Consider the following 27,098-nt stretch of genomic DNA (forward strand, 5'->3'; position numbering starts at 1 on the left):
CTTCTTTATCTTGCTTGTCACAGGCTGTATTCTCTCTGTCTCTCTTCCCTCAACTTCGGCCTCCTTATTGCTTGTCTCTACTCTCAATACCTGTTGCCTCTTTTCCTCCTTTTCTCAGTCTCTCCTCCTCTGCCCATTTTCTCTGTACACCTCTTTTTTCAGCCTTTCTTCCCTCTGCAGTTCTTCTCTCTACTTCTCTACCACCCTTAGCTCTTCCCTCCCTCTGACTTCTGAATGCCTGTTTTCTCCGTCTATCTTCTCCCAACCCTATTTTCCTTGCCTCTTCTCCCACTCCTTTACATTTACATTTTACTGAGTTTCCTCTTTACTTCTGCGGCTTTGATTTCTCATTGCTACTCTCGCATTTTCTGCTTCCCTCCACTTCTCATCCATTAACCTCTCTCCTCTCTGTGGATCTCTCTGGTTTGTTTCCTTGGTCTCCTCTTCTCACTGTCACTCTTCTTTCATTCATCATTCTTTTTGTTTTCCTCGCTACCCCTCTGTTTCCTGTTACTGTTATCGCTCGACCCGTCTTCATGTTGACTTTTATTTCCTTAGCCACTTTTAATCTCTTTTCAGTTCCTCTCCTCTTTCACCGAATCATGAGTCAATTTTTAGGGTGGATGATTAGCAAACCAAAAGTATTACTATTTCTTATTGTGCCAAATAAGAGGCAGAGGAAAGTATAGACTTCTTCTACACCTAGCTCCATCAGCCAGCACCTGCCCGCTGCATGATGAGATTGAAGAAATACGAGAGCAATAGATACCTGGTGCCTTCTGACCCTCAAACCAGGGAACATCCACAGTAGCCAAGACAATACGGGCAAAAGAAGCATTGCTGTCAGTGCCTGGATTGGATGGCATCGATAGAGGAGGAGGTGCCAGTGCACGGACTGGATGGCATCAATGGCATCGATAGGAGTGGCGCTGTCAGTGCCTGGCCTGGATGGCATCAATAGACGGGCACTGTCAGTGCCTGGCGTGGATGGTATCAATAGATGTGGCACTGTCAGTGCCTGGCCTGGGTGGCATCAATAGAAGTGGTGTTGTCAGTACATGGCTTGTGTGGCATGGGTGGCAGCAAAAACCCCATCACCCATTCTAGTGCCCCATAAACCAAAACGACAGAAGGTTGCTTATGCGTCAACATCTGAGTCCTCATTGTGACTATACAAAGAAAGCAAAGGTCGACGACCTGATAGTAGGGATGAAAGGTCTAAGTTGATGATCCAAGGTTGACCTGGATAGCATCAGCTTTTTCTCCTTCACAAATTTTGTTACATTGCAACTTTTTGTCCCACCTCAGCCTGCAGCGGTAGAAGAGAATCCACTTTGGAATTTCTGGAGCTGCCGAAGTGTTTCAGTATTGCATAGGTGGTGCCCGCTCAGGTATACAGGACGTCATCAAAGTCGGTGATGGAGCCCTCATATGTGTCGAAATGATTGATGAGCGTAACTGAAGACTTAGCGCCAATCAACAATGAATGTAGAGAGGTCGATCCGTCAGGAACCTCATTGAGATCTGATAACATCTAACGCTGCTTGGGGGGGTTAGAGGAACATAGGCAGAGCATCCAACCCTATAGACTACCTATAGATGGAAGAGACTCAATCAGCAAAGGAGATGGAAGGGTATATATTAAAACTCAAGCCAATGGACGAGATGAGGAGCCAAGGCTGCGGATGTGTGACGCGCCCTGGGAAAACATAAAAGAAAAGATTGTGTGTACTCCCAGTGCCAGCTTTAAGACTTCAGAAGTCTCCTGGTGGAAAGACCCCACCCAGAAGGTGCAGAAACCAGAACACGTGATCCAGTACTTCCCATATGAAGCTGAGAGCTGCAGCGCAGTCCATGTCCACACCCAGAGCTTCCACAGGGTCCGTGTCCACACCCAGAGCTTCCACGGGGTAAGTGTCCAGACCCAGAGCTTCCACAGGATCTGTGTCCACACCCAGAGCTTCCACAGGGTCCGTGTCCACACCCAGAGCTTCCACAGGGTCCGTACAGGGTCCGTGTCCACACCCAGAGCTTCCACAGGGTCCGTGTCCACACCCAGAGCTTCCACAGGGTCCGTGTCCACACCCAGAGCTTCCACAGGGTCCGTGTCCACACCCAGAGCTTCCACAGGGTCCGTGTCCACACCCAGAGCTTCCACAGGGTCCGTGTCCACACCCAGAGCCTCCACAGGGTCCGTGTCCACACCCAGAGCCTCCACAGGGTCCGTGTCCACACCCAGAGCTTCCACAGGGTCCGTGTCCACACCCAGAGCTTCCACAGGGTCCGTGTCCACACCCAGAGCTTCCACAGGGTCCGTGTCCAGACCGAGAGCTTCCACAGGGTCCGTGTCCAGACCGAGAGCTTCCACAGGGTCCGTGTCCACACCCAGAGCCTCCACAGGGTCCATGTCCACACCCAGAGCTTCCACAGGGTCCGTGTCCACACCCAGAGCCTCCACAGGGTCCATGTCCACACCCAGAGCTTCCACAGGGTCCGTGTCCACACCCAGAGCCTCCACAGGGTCCATGTCCACACCCAGAGCTTCCACAGGGAATGTTCACTCTCGGTGACTGACAGGCAGCAGCTTTGCCTCAAGCCATACATTGAATGACAGCACTGGACTCTTGAGTCTGTTAGAAGTGCAGAAGAACGTCGATTTGACGAGTCATGTGAAAAGGATTATGAAACGATGTAATTCTGCGATGGAAGTAACAAATGTGTCAGGAAAAATACTCGTATAGAGTACTCGTACACAGTATAGATATTGTTCTGCTAAATACTGAGCTGATGTATCTGTAGTGAAGCCACTAAGGGGATTGTGGGAGTAAAACCGTCCATAGCTGGGAGGGGAGCAGCCGAAAGCCACTCAAGTACTGGATTAAAAGAACAAAGGGGCAGATTTACAAGCCCTGTGCGCCACTTTTGTGACGCAGCGGCAGCTCAAAGCTAGCGCCATGCTGCGGCAGATGCGCCACATTAAACCTGCGTCAGGTTTAATGTATGCAGGGTGGGCGTTACGTCGGAAAAAGCCACGGAAAAGTGACGCAGTGAAATCTACAAGATTTCATGCAGTCACTTTTCCGACGCTGGTGCGTCAAATCCTTACGCCTGCTTCAAGCAGGCGTAAGGCGTGACGCACCTTGTTAGGGATAGGGCAGGTTGGAACAGTGCTGGAGTTGCGTCGCGCTTGCGACACAACTTCAGCACTGCGCCAACCTTACGCCAGCAGATGCGTCACGCATCTGCTAGTCCTTTTGCCACGATGCACTGCATAGTAAATGCGGCGCATCTGCAGTGGCGCAAGGGCAAACTTGCGTGACGCATCTTCCCTGGCGCATCCCTGCTGATTTGCAGGGATGCGCCAGGGAACGTAAATCTGCCCCAAAGACTGTCTACAGGAGAGGGAGAAAGACCTGTCCGTACTGGTGGCCGCCCATTGGTGAAAGCTCATTTGACTGACTGTCACGACCACGCCCCTCTGAGTGATGCATCTGTGAAGAGCATTGAATGCAGACAGGTAATGGTGAAACAAAATAGTTCAAAGAGTTAAAAGAACAAGTTGCACAAAATACAGTGATTAACTTGTGACATCCAGGTGTTAAACATGTACATTCATGTCATCTCTGTGGGCGTGGGTCCAGCAACTTTCGTGACTTCAGTCCCAGGAACGTATGGAAACATCTGGGCTTCTTTTTGTGTGCACGAATGATCTCTTGTGAACTGACCAGAATAGGAAGTGACGCAGACTGGAATGATTCGAATCACAGGCCTCAGATGGAAACATCTGCATGGTCTCTGCTCCGAATTTGCTTCAAGCATTCCTAGGAGTGTCGAGGCAATGACACTGCTAGCATGAAGTAATCTTTACACATGGGTACAACTGTGCTCTCGGATGTTTGCATTGGAGGGCTTCCATTGGTCTCCACCAGCTAAAACCAGAAACCTGAAATCCTGCCTATAAAGAAGAATTCAGATTATCCATAACTACTGGAAAAATGAACACGAGGGGTCATGGTTCCAATACATTTTCCCAAAAAATAGTTACATTTCTGGGATTCCATCGACCATCGACTCCAGAAAAAAGTAAAATCCCATTTACTTTTCTTTTTTAGGAATTTGGGTTTTCCTCTGAGCAAAACCTAAAGTGAGGAGCCAGGAAAGGTGTGTCTCATTAGCTGCTTCGGAAGAGGCGTAGAAGGTGGTGTGGAACCATGGCGCTGTCCCGCCGGTGGTCTCATGTCCACAGCACATTGCGTTACTTAAACAGTGGCGGCTCGCAGAGGTAACGCTGTGGGGCGGTGAGGCGGGGCGGGGGGGGGGGGGGGTAGTGGAGTCGGACTTACGACGGCAAAGGTGAACATAAATAAATATCTGCCGTCGTATGTCGGACTCCACTACACACACACCCAGCCCCGTCTCGCCCCACCCCACAGCGTTACCTCTGCCAGCCGCCACTGTACTCAAAGTTCTTTTCTGTACTGTGACACTAGGGCCTGGCAGCACAGAATGCTGCCTTTGCTGACCTGTAACAGGATCACTCGTCCACTAGTGGAGTATCCTGATTGGCTGGTTTGCTCCGAACATTCCACCCGGAATGTTCATGTTCTTTCAATAACAAATGGCAGCTTGGCATGTCATCTGGCAATGCCTTCTAACAGGGTTTAACAAGGAATCTCACAGTGCAAAGCTTGTATGCCCATGCTCTGCCAGAGAGAGTAACCAACACTAAATCCCTTGCCTGCGAAGATAGTCTGTGACATTCCATGCGATTAAAACTGTAATCTGTGGGCTTTAATTCAGAAGAATACAACTCTATGCTTAAAAGCCTATTCACTTTAACATACGTTTTTACAATTAATATGCCATGCCTACCGCCTTTATTGCATGTTTTGTCATATTAAACAATCAGATCTATACCCTTTAATATTGGCAAGACACCAAACAAACTCAAGCCTACTGTACTGAGAATACGCTTTCTACCATGTCATCATCTGGCACACAGTCTTAAAATTATAAATGTATATAAAATTAAAGTTGGCAAAGCTGAATCTCTCTATCACTATAAATCTATCTCTTCAAAGGGAGCCTAACAAAGATTCCTGTGGTGCATGTCTTCCACCACCGCAGTTTCTTCAGGTGAATCACCAAACTAAACTCCTCGCCTGCTATGGGAATCTGTGATGGTCTGTGTAACAAAATGCCTGTCCAGAGGGCTTATCAGTGTAACAATCATCCATCCTTAAAGCCTGTTGCCTTCACTGCCTGCTTTTCACAATCAATAGGCAAGGCTTTGTTATAACACTGCATGATAGAAAGATCAAAGCTCTGACAGGTAGCATGGCATCTTCCAAAGAAGCCTTTAGCCTTTAGCTTTGGTTTTACATTTTCCCCAACACAGACCTATTCAAGAGCACATACACTAGACAAGATCATGCATACAGCCATACAATTATAAACATGAAAATAAAATAGAGCTTGTTAACCTATATACAATCTCATTCAAAAGGACCTCACAAGAATCATCACCATGAGACGCTCTAGGGATTGTGGGAGTCAACGCCAACACCCTGGTGTACTAAGGTAATGCATGAGATTATATGTAACAAAATACCTATCCGTAGGCTTTAATATATCATATAACAGAAATCCACATTTAAATGTGTTCCTACTTTAATGTATGCTTTCCACAGTATTCATGTCGGGCCTTGTGCCTTTATCGTAAGGCATCATAACAAACCGATCAAGCTTGGAACCAATTCAGTTCTGCTACGTAGAGTATAAGCTCTACCAATATTCAAATAAAGCACCTAATAAGCAAATTTTGGGGTGACAGTACAAAAATCTGGCCAAATGAAATCTTATACTGAGGGGAACAAATACAGGGGTAAAGCCTCAGACTCTCTCTAAGTAGTACTCTGAAAGTTATTTTTGTTGATTATATAAAGTCAGGCAACAGTTGCACTGTCAAGCCAGACCTAAATATTCCATGTAGATCAGTGTAGGCCTAGCTAACCGATAATGCCCTCAAATACAAGGTGGCACTCTAAAGTCTAATGTTAGTGATGGAAGATGAGGATGGTGGGATTGCAATGCTACCAGAGAAAGACAAACTCTGAGAGTGTTTAATAGTACCACAATGCCATGTATGTGACCCTGAAATTTCATTCTCGGGCAGCTCAATAAATACACAAATGTATCATAACTGGGTGGAGGGCAAGCAGTTTTACTGTGGAAGCACACAACTTCAGCCCAATCAAAGTATGTACATCTGGATCTCAACATATGGGCAGAGGTGAAGCCCCTCTCTATTGCTCACATAATTGTCTGCCAAACAAGACCATAACAAAGCAAATATATAGTTTCTAAGGCAAGTGTGATGGGAAACATTCTTTTCTGTCATGGTTCTCAACATGGAGTGACTCACTGAGAGAATGTTGCCCAGCTCCTTAGGTTGATTTCAGATGAATAGGTTGTATCAATTGCGCAGCAGTTACAAGGGCGCTGGCGTCCAGATGTTCAGGGGAAACACGGAACCCTGATTCTTTGTTTTACTTCCCAATCAGCAGTCAGTGGTTCCATCCAGTTAAGGTAAGGTAAGTAGAATTTCTCAAATCAAATTCGCTTTGTTTGGGTCTCTGCGTGATATATGGAGCCTTTTGTAGAAGTCACCAGTGCTAAAACAAGCATTTGCAATGCAATAGGTCTCGGATTTACGCAAGTTTTTAGCTTTTGGCATTGTAAACGGCAATGCCTTTTATTTATGTTTTAAAACCCAAAACAAAAATAAAAGGCATTGTTATTTGCAATGTCAATAGCTCAAACGTGCATATGAGAAGAATGTTCCTGTGCTAAGTTATCCAGGATGGAATAGGGAAATGGTTGAGAAGAAGTTTGTGAGTCCCAAGGAGACTAGATCCCAATCTAGTATTAGATATTACGTGGCCTGAAACACTGTGATGCTATTAAAATAAAACAAGCACAGAGAAGCAGTACATATTTTAATTGTCCTAAGTAATATGCAACTAACAGCCAATGACAAAGCCAATAGTCCTGGTTTGTTGTCGGTGTAATGTTACTTGTTGTATCATATATGTGGATGCTATGACAGAAGCAGCAAAAAAGCAGTAGTGTGGCACACTGTGCTAAGCACAGATGTTTAGCTTACGTTTTTTAAGCCACGCCCTTTATTAGATTGGCTATGGCCCTTTGAGAGACCTCCCCCCTCAGATTCTTCATCTTACTAGTTAGAAGTGGGCAGAACATCTGAGCAGGAGGGAACAGGGCCAAACACAAAAACAAGCATTTGCAATGCAATAGGTCTCGCATTTACACGAGTTTGAGCTATTGGCATTGTAGATTACAATGCCTTTCATTAATGTGTTGGTTTTTTAAACAAATAAATAAAAGGCATTGTCATTTACAATGCCAATAGCATAAACTCTCGCAAATGCGAAACCTATCATTTGCGAGAGTTTATAATAAAAGGCATTGTAATCTACAATGTCAATAGCTCAAACTTGCATTGCAAATGCTTGTTTATATTACGTTTGAATCCTTGCACTCACTAAGTGTAAATTATCGTTATCAGCGGATCACCCCAGTACCTACTTAAATAGGCGCCATTATACACGAGAGGCGAGCTGTCTGTGAAATATTTCGCCGTGGGCTGGCCCTTCCTGGTAGAGCAGAGAATAGAGCTGTCTGGACGGGAGTTGTAAGCTGCTTTCCACCAAAATTCATTATTGGTCACGGCAGGCAGGGAGGCAGCAAAATATAAGCAGTAACGACACTGTGCTATGGACATTTTATGTCACTGGAAGCAGAAAGCGCCCAGTCGACACGGACAAGGACTCGTGGCCCTGTTCCAGATTCACTGAAAATTACCACGTACCAGTGATCATTCAGGAAAAGGCACGGCTTTGTTGCAATCAGAACTAGGCAAAGTTGTAGCTCTCTCGCACCTTTTAGCAGCTCCTGTTACACACGCTGCTGCTGCCTTGGTGCTGAAAGTTAAACACCAGAATGGCACTATCCCTTTAACTGAACTACCTTTGAATTAGCTGGGGGTGGCGCAGAGCCCAGGGCCTGAGGCAAACAAATGTCTGTGAATGCGAAAGGGCTGGGTTAGCGACAAACAGCTGACTACTCGGGTGAAAGATAAGAGCACACATGGCGTCAGGCAGTGGGAGGTCTCCTTTGTTAATTAGTGGTTAGTGGTGGTTGCAGAAGTTGCAGGCAGGTAAACAAGTGCAAAGAAAGTTCTCCTCATTGTTAGCCATACCCAGGGCTTTAAGACAATTTGGCCACTGCCATCTTGCTTTAGTAGCCGAAACTTCCCATGTCAATAGAGTTGAGGGAATTGTTGTAGGCAGAAGTGATGCAGCAAGCAACACTCGGGTGAATTGTGCATGCTACTTCTCTGTCACCACCATGAAAGTATGTCCCTGTTGTCATCAGAGAAGACACGTGCTGGGCGCGTTTGCAGCCTCACATTGCAACAAAACACCTACATCCATCCTCACATCTAGTCATTCTCTGTTCATCCACGTACCACTCACCCATCCAAAAATCCAACCATTTACCAAGCATGGTTGTGTGTTTGCGTGAGCCCATCTCTGTGTTGTCTGACGGTATGAGTTTTGTGTGTGTGTTTACGCTTTTAGTTATATTTTCTGTGTGTGCGTGGGAGTCTGTATATGCAATATCTGTTCACGCATCCAAGCACATCACACTACATCATAAGCCATTGCGACATAATAGATCAAATTAGTTAGACAGCTAACATAATCCATGCCTGTTGGCTTTGACAATGCTTGTGCTTTATAACGTTATTCGCTTCACTGCGCCAGGGAGACATAATCACATTCACACGTAGTTAAAGAGCCAGCTCATCATTCAGTGTAACTCCTCAGGGAAACAAACGTGGGAAAGCAGAAAATATTGCACAGGAAGGAGGCCGAGCAAACAAGTGTTAACAAATATTTAGCAAGAAGGTGTCCCAGATTTCAGAGGCAGCCTGACCCCATTTGGGAGGAAGGAGCCAGCCTTTATCTGAGACAATCAGGCAGGAATGGGCTCGGTGGGGGATGACAGCCCACCTACCAGGCTCGGCTGGGCTTTATTTGTACTCAAAAGATGTCAAGGAAGAATGCCGCCGCAACATGAAAGAGTTGGCAAAAGCCCATCTGCTGTGTTGAAACGGCGGAAAACAAATCTGTGTGCAGAGAGCATGATGGGACTTCGAGGTTAGCACAATTTCGTGGTGGGCTAAAAATATATTTACAAAATCTTAGCGAGACAGCACAGCACGCACTGACAAACTCGAGAGTTTTTACTTTTTTCATAGTGAATGGACCATTTAAGCTGATCCGGTTTTCTTTCGTTCATTTTGGGCTTTTCTTTAAATGACATTTTCTTTTATTTGTTTACTTTGAGGGAGTGCCTCGAGCGGCAGCAATGCACTACCATTAGAACAAGGAGGAGTGAAAAAGAAAGGCAGTGCATGAAGGAAAACCAATGTGAACCCCATAGTTGCTTAATGAATTGCACGCCTGTCTCATGCCTCTGTGGGTTTGAAATGGATGTCAAGAAGGCAGATCAAGCATTGAGGTAGAGGGGGAGCGGGGTGGATAGCGCGTCGCGAGGGGCTGGCTGGAGATGAATGGCAGACAAGATCTGACAACAGGGTGCAAGACGAAGAGGGCTTGACAGGGATACATTCAGCGAGCGGCACAAAGAGGGCGGGCACGTGTGGGACAGTGCAAGGACAAAAATGGCGAGGGACAGAGGAGCATTGAGAGAAGGGGGATGCAGAGAGGGGAGTAGTAAAGCCAGGTCGTGAGAGAGAAATGGGGAAGACAAACCTCTGCGATCAGCTGTCCTGCAGTTCCCCCGGGGCACAAGCAGGCATCCACTTCTGTCAGGACAGCTGATCGTAGCAAAAACACAGAAGTGGATGCCTGCTTGTGCCCCGGGGGGACTGACATTAAAAAAAAGACATGTGAAGCGTCATTTTTGTTGCTATGGCAACAAAATGGTGCGTAGCGAGGGGCTGGAAGTGCTTTTCGGGCTGCCAAATGGTGCGCGCGCCCAGCGCACATGCACTGTATTTGGAGGCCTGAAAAGCACTAGTTTGCACTTCCAGATCCCCCTTTTACAAAAGCTCTCGCGAGAGCAGCGCTAAAGCGCTGGCTCAGGCGAGACCTAAACACAGCAGCACAGAATTAGGCAGAACAGGGCAGCGAAAAACTGGATAGAACAGAACAGCGCCCAAAAGAAAAAGCCAGCAGAGATGTGGGCAGGACAGGGCATCACAGAACAATGCAAAATAGAGCAGGGCAGCACAGAAGAGTGCATAATAGACCAGGGCAGCATATAACTGAACAGAACATTGGAAAATAGAACAGGGCAGAACAGAATAGTGCACAACAGAACAGGGCAGAAGGGAACAGGGCAGAGCAGAACAGGGATGCCCAGTGAAGACCAGGAGAGAGCAGAGCGGAATAGAACAACGAACAAACGAGAGAGCTAGCATTGGGAACAGAAAGGAGGAGACGCGGTTTGTGAAGAAAGAAATGAAAAGCGAAACGGGGAAAGTGAAGGACAGAGACGGGACAATAAAGAAGGGTGGGGAAGTGAAGGGGAACTAGGCAAGCAGGGAGGCTGCGTGAGATGGACACGTGTGACAGGCACCAGTTTGAGCTCTCACAAGAACAACTCAGCGTTTAGTCCTTCCAAGGGCGGCAAATTCAGTGCGATAAAGGAGGTCGTTGTTCTACCGGGTATTTATAGCGCTTGGAAATTGTTATCATCACTTGTACTGGTTATTGTTCTCCACTGTCCTTTTTTGTACAGTGCTCTGTTGTTTCACAGCTAATTTCATGCTCAACGCCGACTCATACACAGAGGTGCTCATTAAATGCACCCTAAAAGTGCCTCCTGTCGGAACAATCATCTGTGTGAAACTTCCAACCTCTCTCCGTGTCCTGTTGAGTGCTGTATATTTAATGTTTAGGTTCGAACCGAACCCTCCATTACGAAGAAATATTGCCTGTAACATAGGGTGTGGATTTAGCACAGCACCAGAGCAGTCGGGGATCCGGTTCGAGTCTTGGCGAAAGCCAGCAGAGAAGTGGGCAGAACAGGGCAGCACAGAACAATGCAAAATAGAGCAAGGCAGAAAAGAACAGTGCATAATAGACCAGGGCAGCATATAGCTGAACAGAACATTGGAAAATAGAACAGGGCAGAACAGAATAGTGCACAACAGAACAGGGCAGAGCAGAACAGGGAAGCACAGTGAAGACCAGCAGAGAGCAGAGCTAGCATTGGGAACAGAGGAGACGCGGTTTGTGAAGAAAGAAATGAAAAGCGAAACGGGGAAAGGGAAGGACAGAGACGGGACAATAAAGAATGGAGAGGAAGTGGAGGGGAATGGGGGAAGGCAGGGTATGCCGTACAAAAGGCAGAAGAGTGGGAGGGGGCCACAGGCCTTACGATGCAACGGTAAGAGCTACTGACTTTAACGTCTTTTCGTCCCTTTGAATATTTTTTACCCCCGTTTTATTTTTCTCTTGGACTGAGTGATTCATTTGGTATAAGAAAATACACCTCTGTTGATACCATGTGATGAAAGACATGCTTTTTCATGAACTAGGCCAGCAGGGAGGCGGCGTGAGTTGGACACGTGCGACAGGCACCAGTTTGAGCTCTCCCAAGAACAACTTAGCGTTCAGTCCTTCCAAGGTCGGCAAATTCAGTGCGATAAAGGAGGTCGTTGTTCTACCTGGTATTTATAGCGCTTGGAAATTGTTATCATTACTTGTACTGGTTATTGTTCTCCAAAAACACACACAACTCCCCGCCTGCTCTCCTTCTGAAACTTTCTAAAGTTTGCAGCAAGATTCCCCCAGAGTCTGGCGCGGGAGGGCAGCACTCCGGGGGACGGTGATTCTCTTGTCCCAGGACTGGCTGCTGTTCTCTCCCGGGGGGATGACTCGGCCGTGAGATCCTGGGACGGTACTGCTCTGCCCTCCCCGCGGCTCTTTCTCTTTCCATTAAGGGAGGCCCGTCACTTCCTCCAGCCTGGTCCAGCTTCAAAGGGAGTGGGATCCAGCTCCCTGCTGTTACAGCCCCAAGCCCAGCATCTGGGGGTAAGTGCCCTCAACCTCGCACCCTGTAGACTTCCTAACTCCCCCACCCCCATCGGACGAGTGGTGCCTATCATGGAGCCGAGAGGGGCGATGGGCAGGGGTTACACTGCCACCTGTGGGCGTGTGGAAGGGCGCGTCGGGTCTTGCTGCAGGGTTGTGTCTCATCTTGAAGGCAGAGCTGCCTCCCCTGCAGCGACCCCAGGCGAGAGTAAGCCTGGCAGGTTGCAGTAGGCAGCGACCGCCTCCGTTTGGCCTCGCTCCGTAGCCGCCCTGCCTGCCCCCTTCTCTCCTGCTCCACACCTACGCCTCCCTGTCAGAAACTAGGAAAGGCCGTTGGCATCATTAACACAGACCATAGAGTCTGAGGAATGTCAAGCACTGCAACAAACAAGACATGGAAATGTGTCCGCGATTAAAACTAAATAAATAAAAAGGTGTGCAGGATGCGGCATGCTAGCCGGGCGCGATTACAAGTTACCAAACCATGGACACTGGCTTCGGTATTCAACTAAGCCCCACTTTAGCGTGCACACTCACCGAATTCATCGAGAAAAAGAATGTAAACAGACCTGATTATGGCGGGCATAACTCCATGCTTCAAGAAACACCACAAATCAGCAGTAGCACGTGGGAAACAGAAAGTAACAAGAGGTTGAAGCAGACTTTTGGCACGCATGCGTACGATGTATAGCATCGCACGCATGCGAGAGGGACAGGTCAGGCAAAATAGAGTGCTATGAAGCCAGCCAATCAGAGAGAAAAAAAGCATTTACAAATGCAATAGGACTCGTATTTACACGAGTCCTATTGCATTGTAAATAAAACTATGGGCCTCCAATAATGCAGGAACAGGAGTAGGTGGAGTGGTTGTGGTGGGCAGAGAAGTGAGGGACTGCAGGAGGGAAGGGGGGAGGCAGGGGAACAAAACAGTTTTAAAAGTAAAGGGGCTGATAGCTTTGGAAGGAAAACAAGCATTTGCAATGCAATAGGTCTAGCATTTATGCGAGTTTGAGCTATTGGCATTGTAAACGACAATGCCTTTTATTTGTGTTTTGGGTTTTAAAACATAAATAAAACGCATCGTCATATACAATGCCAATAGCTTAAACTTGCGTAAATGCAAGACCTATTGCATTGCAAATGTTTGTTTTCCTTTGAATTCTGAGATATGTAGTTCTGTTTTATAATAAAAGAAACAAGACTACAAGTCCTAGAAGTCAAAGAGAAAACCGGACGAGGACCAGCACATCACATACGGACCCTGGTAGAGAGCATCAGAATGTGCAAATACAGGCAAATTTAGCAACAACATAAACAAGCATTTGCAATCCAATAGGTCTCACGTTTTAGAAAGTTTGACCTATTGGTATTGTAAATGACAATGTCTTATTATTGCAGGTTTTTTTAAAACAAATAAAAGGCATTGTCATTTACAATGCCAAGAGCTCAAAATCTCGCAAATGCGAGACCTATTGCATTGCAAATGCTTGTTCCTTAAAGGGATCGATTACATAGCTCATTTAAATGCCTTTGTGGGTTTCGCGATGCCCAACATTATGTAAGGTTTTTCTACAGCTGCACGTACTAGAGAGGCTTAGGAGCCGCGCGCAGTGAAATGTATGCTTCTAAGGAAAAGAAAAGAAAGTCAACAAAGAAAAACATTTCTTAGAAACGGAAAGCCTACACCTGTCACTAATACCACGGGGCCTCGAAGATGGTTGGCAGGGACGGGCCGAGAAAGATGAGTAGGTGAAAATCAAGCTTTACACAAACCATACTGCAATGTAGAATATAAGCATTCGAACGAAACATTCAAATAGTGCACAGCGGTAAAACTCGGATAATTAAAATACATGTGAATGCAGCGCGAACGTTGCCAACAGAGTCTGATAAACTGATCAAAATGCCAATGTGGAGATGTATCGAGCTCTTGAGGTCACAGAACGGGAACTTGTTCAGGGTCGAGTGAAACAGCATGGAAACACTAGCTCAAGCTTCCCTACCTCACAGAACAGAACCATGTGAGGCAGCAAACGAAGGTAACGGCAACTCCTGGGTGTGGAGCGGAGGATGCGGGTTGTGTGTGTCCTGGGAAAAGAGGGGAGAAGAGTGGAGACAGGGTATCTCTTAGGACGCGGGCGAGGGAGGCAGGACAGGGGAGGAAATCGCCAGAAGAGCAGGGGTGGGGAAACGTGAGATCCCCGGGACAGACAATAACAAGCGTTGGCCGCGCGCGAGCGGATGCGGGTTGTGTGTGTCCTGGGAAAAGAGGGGAGAAGAGTGGAGACAGGGTATCTCTTAGGACGCGGGCGAGGGAGGCAGGACAGGGGAGGAAATCGCCAGAAGAGCAGGGGTGGGGAAACGTGAGATCCTTGGGACAGACAATAACAAGCGTTGGCCACGTGCGAACGGCCGGAGACGCAAAATGTGGTGGGGTAGGGGGAGAAGCGGGAGTTGTGTGTGCGCGTGCTTCATTGCGATCGCTCTGAAAGCGAAAGTGATCGCGATGATGCACGCGAGTTTTCAAAGTGCTGCTGGCGGCCGGCTGCGCGCGTGCACGATCGCGTAAACGCAAGCGTTAGGCCAGCCAGCAGCACTTTGAAAATCCCACATACAAAATGTCTGTTCGAGCCTTTGGCTCAGCGAGACCTAAAAATTATGACCTGGCAGTCAGGAGGCGGGATTAAGCTGAGGAAAACCAATCAGATTGCATCATTTAGGAATTCGGCCAATCAAAAAGATAGGCGGAAAGTGGGTGGAGCTTTCCCCACTATACTGTATACAGCATCTCTCTGACGAGACAGCGCATGCGCTGCCTAGTCTGAGACCTAAAAAATGCTGCATTTGACTAAAGGCTCAAATGCAGCAATAATACCTACATAAATATGATTTGGATTACATAGAGTTATCATTTTAGTGTGCAAGGCTAGTCATGAATAATAAATATACTTGTGTTTTATCAAGTCATGTTTATATCAGTTGGGCTGTGAATCATTACTTTTCTTTAGTTTGGCCAATAAATAGTGTTTGACTGTTCTCAATTCTTGCAGCTATTAAAAGCAAGCATTGGGGCAAAGCCAATAGATCTCACCCTTGTGACCTATTGGCTTTGTCAGTGGTTTTTAGCCATGCTGCACAGGACCTGGATCCTCTCTTGGATGAGTAGCCTTGCTTTCTAAAACCTGCTTGATTGATTCAGCCGTTTTTGAGATATTAATATTCAAAACATAAAGATTTCTGGGTTCTTTGTTCCATTGGGAGTTCCGCAGGAGTCCAGTGGAACCGCAAATTAACAATATATAGTGATTTTATTGCTCCTGAAAACTCCTGTGGAGGCTAGAAGGACCCAGTGAGGCTCCTGTGTGGTCCCACGGGACTCCTGCAGGAGCCGGCAAAGACTATTCTGTGCTCCCATTTAAGTGCTGCAGGACTAAAACAAATTTTAATAAAGCAAAATGTTCTTTCAGGGTTTGTGGGAGGTTGACCACTCGTGTTGGGTTGGCTGCAGAGTCTACCAAAATGTAGGACTTGCGGTCATCCCAAAGCTGAACATGGCAAAAGGCTTTGTTTGGCAGGGGTCGCCTACCCATGGGATGGGGTAGGGCCTGTCCACATGCCAGGCTTTGCGTCCAACCCCATGGCACGCAGGATTGAAGCCTGTGTACAGTGAGGTTGGGTGCCCATTTGGGGTTGGGCTCGGAAAGGCCCTACAATGAACCCCTTTTCTCCTCATGGCCTAAGTCTGTGCACATGCATTGGCCACAGACAATGGTTATAAGATCTTACTTTACATTATAAAAGAATGCAAGCAAGGTAGCAAAATATTGACTTCCATTAAAAAGTCTTAATCATCAATATAGTCAACAAAGTATTAGATTACAGAACCATGTGTCATGGAGTATGTTTTTACGCGGCAGTGGGGATGAGTGATTTGGTAATCACCCCAGTGGCACGTGAATAGAAGATACGTGTTCCACTTTGAAGATGGTTGCGGGTATGAGGAGACTTCGCAACCCTCTGAGATTGTAGGTGCACCATTTGTGAAGGTGATTTTGAACCCCTCAGCCCTGAAGAAGTTGCGTGAAGAGTCGGCAACGAAACATGTTGGCACTATAGAATTGGGTATGGTTTGATTGAAACCATTTTTACTGTGGGAGCTTACAGTATTTAATAAAGTTACGACAAGCTAGTAAGCACCACCGCTTTTTAAATAGTGAGATTAAAATTTTTATGTTCTCACTGGGGTTCATTGGACACATGTAAATTCACATTGCACTATTATTATAATATTTTTTTTCACCATTTTTATACACTGAAATTATATATTAGTATATTATAATTTCTTTGTTTTTCACATGGAATAAGAGCAACTGATGATGATAAGTGGGTATACTGGTGAGTACCAACCAGCAAAACCCTCCTTGGTGTTACTACTGTGAGGTGCCCTTTTTCCTTTTTCACCTTTTTTCAAAGTTTGTGTTTGGGGAAGAATTGGTGCTTTGATGGTTTTTTTGACACTTTTAAATTAATACAACACAAACATATGAGGAGTGATAAGAAACATACACTAGGGAATCATAAAAGATTTGAAATCTCATTGATCAATTAACATTTGAATTGATGTGTTGTAAAGCAGGCCTTTGGTTGTTATAGTAGATTGAGTGGGGGGCGGCCGTGCTTTTTTTCCCCCTTTTGCTCCATTGTATTAATAGATCTAGTGCTACCTGTGCGCCAGCGCTGTCTGTATTACAGAATGGGCCTCACAAGTTTCTGCCGCTGTTGATGTATTGCGAACGTGCCCCGGGTGTGCGCAAAGCAGGCCCTCAAGCGCATTGCACCCGGGGCACTTTCTATTATTCTGGCCCTGAATCCCATTTCCCACTTTTAGCATTATCCGAAAAAGTAAGTACTACGAGTTGCACTTTAGCAAGTGAGATCAAAATAATACCTACTGCAGGTGCAACAAATGGGCAGGTTACCGATATCAGGGTTGTCATGTCACATTTTGCAATTGTACTACTAATAACGAGGATATGAATATGTAGATTTACTATTCCTAATTCCATATCTACGTGTCTTGAAGATATATATTCAAATATATATTCAAGGTACGTATAGGTGGAGTTAGGTATAGAAATTCTCTACTTACCTTTTGATATTTTGAATTCAATATTCTTTTCTCAATACTCTAATACCTCGATAGTCCACCTTCCAGAATCAGGGCTCCCCCTACCTTTGCCCTCCCCATGGGGGGTTTAATTGACCTTTTTACAAAAGCTTCCTATCCATCCGTGTCAATGTTGCAAGTATGCCAGGCTGCTTTCAGAAAAGTATACGATGGCTTTATCTATTAAATTACAAAATCTTTAAGGAGCAAATCTTATCTACCCTGCAGTACTTGAAAACATTCTGGATATGCTGTTGTAGTTACTGTTCCTCTCATTTCACTGGGAACTTGTATAAAGGTTATCATAAGTTAAGGTGATACATTCGCCCTAACTAACTTAGACTAGGGTGAAAACTACTGTCAGAATGTAGTGTGTCAGGGTGCGTGGCTAGGCGCCGAGGAGAATGGCCGCCGGGTTGAGGAGCTCCTTCAGGACGTAAACAAGACGGGAGCCTCCGGATGACTTCTACACTCACACGGTCTTCGAAGATGCGCCGGGAGGTCGCGGAACACGTGCATCTTCATTCCTGAACTTCTGGGCTGATAAGGTGAGCAGTGCAGGCTACTTCTTTAGATTCTTCGCACCCGCGGATCGCGCATGGAGCGCGTCTGCCATTTTGCTGCTGTCAAAATCTCTGTGTGCTCTCTCTGCTCGCCTACCCCGCGTCTCCTGCCTAAACGGTCCATTGTTTCTCTGCCATGATGTTTCAGGCAGAATTTCATTTTACAATTGAATGGGGTGGAAAAACTTTATCTGAGCCATTCTTTTTTTTTAAATTATAGAGATGGCAAAATACAGTAGCATGAAAAATACATGCATGAAAACAAGTTTGGAAAATGCAGAAACTCAAGAACTCTGTTTGAAATTGATCAAGTCGAAAAATGTGATACCTTTTATAGACCAATCACAGTCGAAATGTGAAATTATGATTTTTCTATCTCATGACTTTAAATGGCCAACATAGACACAATTATTTGAAATGCTTTGAAGGCCACTTATATCTTTTTTAAATGCCAATGTTTGAAAATAACTGAAAAGATATACAGAAATCAACAAAAGCACACTTTCAGAGAACATTTCTACTTTCATGGTGTAAATTTGTTCACCGTTTTATGTTGTAGCTTCCTATGAGAGCTAAGATGGGAAAACATGTATTTTTCCTCATAAAGAGATTTGAATGAAATTTGATATGCCGGACCTTGTGGTAAGCGAGTGTTAAATTTGATACATACCCACCCAAGAGAGCCAAAGCTAATGGACAAACAAAAAAGTGCATTTTCTGTGGAATGTGTGACTGAACCATGGCCTCACAGTGGTGACTGCCATTGTCTAATAATGGAAGCTAATATGGAATAGGGACCTGACAGACAGATTTAGTCAGCTGGAATATACAGAATACACAGCTTCGTAGCATGGGGGGTGACAAGGCGGGGTGGAGTGGGTCTGCGATAACGAGCAGCCTAGATTTATGGCCATCTGCTCACCAATGGGTGACGTATTCATATCACAGTTGTCCTTTAATGGGGCCTTATTTGATTACTTTCAAGGCCTATACCAAGAGGATGCTAGGTTGGGTGAACCTGGGATTCTGGCATACGGGAAAACCTGCAGATCCTCTACCTGGACCCCAACGCCCATCAGACACTGGACGCTCCTCTGATGATCAGGAAGGTTTGCCTGCCCCCAGATCAAATAGCGCAAAACAAAACTCTGTGGACGGAAGGACTTCCTGTGGAGTTCTACACAACATTTAGGGGCAGATTTATATCAGACTTGCGCCACTTTTGCGCCGCCGTTGTGTCACTTTTGTGACGCAGCGGCAGCGTAAACCCTGCGCCATGTTGCGCCCCATTTACATCGTGACGCATCTATGGAGATGCGTCACGGTGTAAAGCCCTGCGCCACATGAAACCTGCGTCAGGTTTCATGTGGGCGTTTCTACTCAGGGGGGGCGTTCCATCACAGGAACGCCCCTGAAAAGTGACTCAGTGAAATCTATAAGATTTCACCGAGTCACTTTCCCAACGCTGATGCACCAAAACCCTGCGCCTGCTTGAAGCAGGCGTAAGGCTTGACGCACCATGTTAGGGATAGGCAAGGTTGGAACAGTGCTGGAGTTGCGTTGCGCTTGCAACGCAACTTTAGCACTGCGCCAACCTTAAGCCGGCAGATGCGTCACGTATCTGCTTGTCCTTGCGCCACGATGCACCGCATTGTAAATGCGGCGCATCTGCGCTGGCGCAAGGGCAAACTTGCGTGACGCATCTTACCTGGCGCATCCATGCTGATTTGCAGGGATGCGCCAGGGAACATAAATCTGCCCCTTAGAGCCGAACTTGCCCTTCGACTACTGACTCTGTTCCAAGCACTCAAGACAGCTGGGACTCTTCCACCAAGGTGAGGGAGGAGCTCATAGTCCTGCTCCCCAAAACTGGGAAGGACCTGTTGGTGGTGTGCTCTTATAGACCATTCTTGTTGCTCACCACATAAGGTGTTGGAGAAGATCATCGCCTGCTTCCTTACATGTCCACTTTGGTCCACCTAGACCTAAATTACTTTATTCCAGAAGGGAACATGCTCCTCGGTCTTTGCAGGCTGTTTCATATTATGGAACAGCAAGGTTTGAAGTCCGCACAGGAGTAGGGCTCCTGTTGGACATCAAGAAGGCCTTTGATTCATTGAGCTGGTCCTATCCCGGGGGGGGGGGGAAGGGGAGGGGTGGGAGGGGTAGGGTCTTGAGACGTATGGAATTAGGTTCAGAGCTACTGCGTTGGATAGGCTTGTTATACAATAACTCGGTTGCTAGAGTACGGATGTCTAGCAACATTTTGCCACCATTTGGGGGACACAGGGGCACACAACTGGGTTACATGCTCTCCTCTCTCCTATTTGTACTGGCCATAGAGTCTCTGTCCAGGCTCTTCAGGCACCGGGGCCTGCAATGGAGCATATGTAGTGGCATTGAATAGGATATTATCTCGCTTTACACGCATGATGCACTGATATTCCTAAGGGAACTTTACCCGGGCCTGCCAGGGATGATAGAGACTCTGGATGGCTTTGGTGCGGCATGGGTTGAGCGACTGAATTATTCTAAGTCATGCTTATTTCCCCTATGGGTGGTCCCTGAGCCTGGGGCCTGACCCACACTGGGATGCTATGGCAGTTCAACACTTTCCACTGTCTTGAAGTGAACATTTCCCATAAGGAGCGAGACCTGGTGAACAGCAATTCAGGACAAGTGTTAGCGGTTACTGACGTTTTTGACCACTCTGTCCCTTTCCCCAATGAGTGCATTCTGCCCGGCTGTTGTATCATTTTTTGGGCATTGCCGGTCACTCTTCCACAGCATTTCTTAGGGACTTGAATGCACTCCTCACAGCCCTAGTCTGGGATGCATATTTGACTGAGTTGTTAGACAAGACCGACCGCCATCACCCTTGAAGTACTGACATTACTCTCTTACCAGTGACCACTGATGGTGGATAGTAGGGTCCTCCCTGTGGGAGGTGGTTATACACTCCTGGTTTTAGGACCTTATCTGTATGATTGGTGATCGGGGTGCCCCTCACCTTCCCTACTGACTCGGTTACAGCTGTCCGCAAGTTTTCCCCACCCCCAGCTGACCCCCATGCCATGGCTTTCTCCTCCACAGGATTGGATGCCTGACCGATTGGGGGACAGGGCTCTTAAGTGAGTCCCTCCTGTGGCCTGGTGCCTTTCAAATGTTGATACTGACCACCCATGGTGCACACCTTTGCTCATCAAAGACACCATTGATGTTCTTTTTGTTCTTGCTTTTTCAATCAACGTTCCCTCCCATTCTCATCCTTTTCCCACCTTTTGTTTTACCCCAGGGAAGAAAGCATGTGTGATGTATGGACTTCACAATGTTTCTGGAAAAGGGCACTGCCAGCTCTTTGATTTTTCTGTGGCGTACCTATGGATGGGATACTACTGGCACAGATGTGGGTGATTGCCCAATGTTGGACACTTTATTGAATACTTCTTATTAACATTGTCTACCCTAAGTAACTAGATCAGTTTGTGATGCTATAGTCATTGGTATATTTTTTGTATCTGACCTATCTGTCTTCTTTTGTTTCTTCCTGTTTAATAATAATAACAATCAACTAGAAAAGAAAGAAGATGATATGGAATAGAAGGCTTTTGTTCCTTAAGCGAATTAAAATGTGGTGAATAAGTAGAGTGATACTCAAGCATTTTAAAGTGCTCTTTTAAATCAAATTCAAGTGCTATTGGGTTTAGTGACATGATTAGATAATTTTTAAGTGTTATATATCAAGAAACAGATAAGAACATCAGGAGAAAGTAACCAGACTTTGCGTGGCCAATGAAAATGCAATGTTCTGTTATGCTATGTCATGCCATGTTATGCTACCTTATGTCATTTTATGTTATCTTATGTCATGTTGTGATATGCTATCTGAGAAAGCAATAGTGCTTAGTAATTGACTCCTGACCCCCAAGAAGGTAGATTGCTGAAAATACTTTACCTCTAACAGCAGGCAAACATTTTTTCCCGCAGCCGTCGCAGCACTTCTGCGTCTTCAGGCACTCACTGTCGCTTTGGCACTCTGGGGAAGGCAGGGGCATCATGCACCTGACATTTATGCGGGGGCATGTGCCCAGATGTGATCCACCTGCAACACACCATCAGGATTGTTAACATTCTGAATTAGAAACACAGCCCTCCTGGGCTAACAGCACAACTGTCACCGGTTGCTCATATATATTCACACTGAGTTATCCTTATAGATGGTTTGAAGTCTTAGGAATTAAGGGGATTGTAAAAGCATCCAATATATTCAGAGGAACTGCACACAGAGGTAGCTTTACCAAACTACTCACTCTTGCAAGGCAGATTTTAAGGTGTACCTTACCCCTCCTTTCCTGTCCTCTTCTCCTCGCTCTTCTACTCTTCTTACATTTTCTCTCTCACACTATTCTCCATAAGACTCCTTACTCTACCTCTAAACCTTTCACTGTACTCCCACCACTCTTCATTCTACAATTTTACTGCGCAACCACTTTCATTCTTTTTCCCACTGCTCTTCTCTCTTCCATTCTTCACTCTATCGCTTTTCATTCTACCACCCTTCCTTCTGCCACTCTCCACTTCACTGCTCTGTACTCCTTCTCTCTAAGTCTCCTAACTCTACCAATCTGCAGTGTCCCTCTTTTCTCTACTGCTCTTCTCTGCCGTTCCTCACTTTATTGCTTTTCACTATAGCGCTTTTCTCGCAAAACTCTTTGCAGCACCACCTTTTCCCTATCACTGTTTTCTTCACCACTCCTTACTCTGCTGCTCTTTTGAATGCCATTCCTTGCGGCACTGCTTTGCACTCTACTTCTCTTTACAGCTCTTTTATCTCCGGTTGCTCATTCTATAATATTTCCCATAATTGTGCTTCACTCTACCACCGTAAACTCTACTGCTGCTTACTCTACTAGTCTTCACTCTATCACACTCCTCAACCACAATTTATACTACTGCCTCTGTAATTCTTCACCCTACCATTCAAGCCTACTGCTCTTCTCTCTATTACTCTTCACTCAGCAATGCTTCAGTCTATCATTCTTCACTTTACCAGAATTCCCCACCATCCTTTTCTATGCTTCTCTTCTCTCTACCACTCTTCATCTATCGCCCCTCATTCTACTTCTCTTCTCTATACAATCATCTCTATACTGCTAATAGCTCTACTGATCTTCACTCTACCCTATTATTTCTCTTTCTCTTCTCGCTATTGCTCCTTAAACTACTGTTCTTCCCTCTATGGTTTATTTCTCTACTACTTATTTTTCTATCCCACCCCTGCATTTCACTACACCATTCCTGACTCACCTACTGTAGGAATGTGGAATCTGACTATATGGCTGCCCCCACTTTTTGCCAGGTATTTTGCTGGTGTAGAACTTAGTTGGACTGGGATCCTGCTATTCAGGGCCCCAGTCTATCTGCTTTCTCTGTAAAATGGTTTCCATGTACATTAGGTACATCTCTAATTTGATTCTGGAGTGCCTTATGAGTCCCTAGTATATGGTATGCTATGTACCCAGGGCATAGGTATCTCAGAGGCCTACCAGGGGCTGTAGCATGTGTTATGCCACCCCTGGAAGCACTCCAAAATGACACACAGGTCTGCTACTGCAGCCTGGGCAAGGTGGTGCATGCACCCCTTACTGTGGTATAGGTTACCTATATCACTACCATTGCACACACATATAAAACCTATAAGTCACTCCTATGGCAGACCTGAACAATCCTGAAGGCAGAGTGCTTGGTTTTTATGTGAGAGGGTGCCCCTGCATGAGCAAAGCCCCTCTGCAGCCTTCAGAGTACCTCCTCTGATGCTGTTTGTGGTGCAGCCTGACCATATACTCTTAAGTGCATTATAACTAAGGCTGCCTGTTTTCCGTTTTTACTGATGTTTACAGATAAATACAGACAGAAAACCATGAATTGTATTGTCTGTATTTATTTTTAAGTGTGAATAAGAACGGAAATAGGGTGTTTTTGGAGTGATTCTAAATACACTTTGCCATGACTGGCAGGCCAATAACTCTGTGGATTGATAGGTAAGGGGGTTAAAAAAAAAGGTATTTTAGTAAAGAGGCTTAAACAGCTGTAGATGTGTACAAGGCTGATACTGAAATCTGCATATTTTCAAATAAGTGCATTGATTTATCTTCTGCGGGTGTTCATATCACTGAAACCTGGCAGGTATTCAAGCATGACTGCATATTTATTGGTTAAATAAATGTGGAAATCTACCAGTTTCAGCTTTATTTTTTCATAAAACCCATAATAAATATGGATAAAAACAGATAAAGCTGACAAAAAATAAATATGGATAAATACAGACGGAAATGTCTAAAAAATAAATACCATAAAACCGGGAGCCCTAATTATAACCTTGCGGTAAATACTAACTATGGACTGGCTGCACGGAAACATGTCGTGTTTGGTGTCAAACACTTTGGAATACTACTTCCCCCCCCGCCAGTTTTGGCGGCGGGGGTAACATTCCACCCTTCTAGAGGGAGAAACATGTTCACACTGGTCTACCTGGTAAAGACTTTCTAAAGCCCTGGCATCACAAAATGGATGCCACTACCACAGACACGGGTCTGGCCTCCTGCTGCTGACCGAAACCGAAAAAGTGACCCAGACGCTGTCCCCTCTGCTTTCAGTTTCCTTACTTCCTATATCCAGGCTTGGATCTCTTCGGACACTTCTCCTCTTCACGGCAGCAGCACTTCTTTGCCAGCTTCCATTGAGAACAGCGACAAGACCCGACACCAAAAGACAACTATGCACCCGGCTTCCCTGGGTGAGGTAACTCGAGTACTCCAGTGCTCCCGTGGGTGTTGGCCCTAGACACCTCTAAGTCCAAAAGCGTTCGCTTGAAGTCATCCTCTAAGTGCCCTTAAACTCTTAATTTCCAACCGCGACTTTCCCCATAGAAGTTAACGGCGATTCGCGGCTGTGTTCTCACACTGTACGTGTCCCCTGTGGGTCCCCTGTGTCACTATCTCGAGTGGTTCCTTGTGGTCCAAGCACTTGTACAGGCTCTAGGCCTTGTGTCTAGTTCAGTCGTGGTTCTTATACCACTTTATTGGTATATGGTTTGGTACGCCCCTAGGGTCCAAACGTGTATTTGTGCTTTTGCTGTTGAATACTAACTTGTAACTTAAGTACTTCGAACTCTAGCCTCATAAAGAGACTAGAGGCGTGTGTTTTAGCTTAAATACATATATTTTAAATATATAACTGGTGTGGTTGTCCTTTCATTTGATCATTCAAGAGATTATAGACTGGTAAAATAAGCTGATTTACATTCCTTCAAGACTTAGCCTGAACGCTACTGTCAATGGTCGGGCTTCTTGTACCCTTTTCTTGCCTGAGAACAATCAACAAACTACAATTCCCAGGATGCACTGCGATGGATATCGCATTGTATGCTTTCCCATGCTCCTTTAGGGTAAGTCAGGTGACTTGTTTCAGCAAATAGGCAGCCAGCTCCCTGTATCAGGTGCTTGGCCTTCTTTCCTGGTTAGGACCACGCCCTTTTCCTGTTTGGCCGTGTGTGAAATATTCCTCTGCTTTCGAGTTGCTACATCTGAGACCTGTGTAAAAGTCTACTTCATCAAAGGAAATCCTCTGCCGGACATTCGGTGCTTTGAAAGGTTTCACCGCTCCTCCTTGAATACCACTTTATTTCAGGTGCGCGAGGACGCGCTGGTAACGGATTCCCCTCCTTCACTAATTAGCCTCTGTGCTGACGCGAGGCTGTTTTCGTGTTGTGCAGTCAAGCGCGAAGAAGCGCTGAACATACTTATTTCCTTTTCCTTAACCTTTGCTTGAGCGAGAGCGAGAGGCTATTTCTTTAATGTGCATAGAGCGCGAGTTCGCGCCTTTCTCCCACAGTCCCATATTTTCTTTTTTTTGCGTGCGCTGACGAGCGCTGGATATTTACAGTGTGTGGGAAGGCACTCCACTTGTGAATCCCGTTTTTTTGGTACATTGCCATTAAGCGACAACAAGCGCGTTGGTAAAGCTGCCACTGCCAGTTATTTGGAAACACACAGAAAACAGCGCTAAATAAGACGCTTATTCTTATGTTGAATCTATTGAAGTTGCTGCACTAAGTGGACTCCTGTCCTTTTCAACTGCCTTCCGGACAGCTATTTGATGCAGGGAATTCCGCATCCCTTATGTTGGATTGATATTCACCTTTTTATTACTATATCCTTTGGAGAGACCTACTTAAAGATTCCTACTGGCAATGTACCTGTGAGTATGGGCAAGCATATAATGTGAAAGGGTATCGCCTGTTAATCCTTTATGTTGTATGGGAGTTTGTCCCTCTATAACCTTTCCCTTTTCTGTTTCTCTGTTTTCTGTAGGATCCCCGCTCTACATTTTAGAAGCCCTGGTGGTCCTTTCTGGTCTCTTCACTCCCTAGGGGGCATCAGTCTACCTTCAGTGTGTCTAATTGACTAGAGGTGACTATAGCCTGTGAGAGCGAAAAGGCATTATCTTCGCTCCCTTGGATCTTGGACCATCTGTCTTTGGAACAACACCCCGACAGCTGCTCTCCATAGCTACCACTTGGGTAGCTTTCAATAAAGGTCGTCTTTAACTTATCACCATAAGGGGTTTGTTTGGACTGCTACAAGGTGCCCACTTTAATTAGTGGACAGCATTTACCAGGCCAACTTCTCACACCTACTCTCCTCTTTACCACTCTTCTCTGCTGCTCCTTACTCTCCAGTATTTTATCCACAGCTCTTTTCTCCACCCCTACTCACTTAACCATGTTTCACAGTATCGCTGTTCTCTCTACAGTTCCTCAGTCTACTGTTATTCGTTGTACTATTTTTTTAAACTGCCACCCTTTCTTCTACTCCACACTCTCTTGCTCTTCCCTCAACTGCCCCTCTCTTTCACATGCTTCACTCTACTGTTCTTCTCTCTACCACTCCTGATTCTACTGCTGATTCTACTGCTCTTCTCCTTACCACTCCTGGCTCTACTGCTCTTCCCTATACCACTCCTGACTCTACTGCTCCTCTCTAAACCACTCCTGACTCTTCTGATCTTCTCTATACCACTCCTGACTCTACAGCTCTTCTCTTTACCATTCCTGACTCTACTGCTCTTCTCTATACCACTCCTGACTCTACTACTGTTCTCTATACCACTCCGGATTCCACTGCTTTTCTCTAAACCACTCTTCTCTGCTGCTCC

The 27,098-nt window shown here is 45.9% G+C and overlaps 1 protein-coding gene across 2 annotated transcripts in view; it reads right to left on the minus strand.

Moving 5' to 3' along the window:
• LOC146822206 (uncharacterized) overlaps nucleotides 1–27,098 on the minus strand; it is a 70,908-nt gene that overhangs the window by 25,048 nt on the left and 18,762 nt on the right. For both annotated transcript variants that reach the window (XM_085613337.1, XM_085613336.1), the window contains exon 3: nucleotides 21,838–21,984. In XM_085613337.1, the coding sequence (XP_085469463.1) occupies nucleotides 21,838–21,984 (147 nt within the window). The remainder of the gene's footprint in view (nucleotides 1–21,837; nucleotides 21,985–27,098) is intronic.

Source organism: Triturus cristatus, chromosome 6 (genome assembly GCF_964204655.1).
Source record: "Triturus cristatus chromosome 6, aTriCri1.1, whole genome shotgun sequence".
NCBI lineage: Eukaryota > Metazoa > Chordata > Amphibia > Caudata > Salamandridae > Triturus > Triturus cristatus.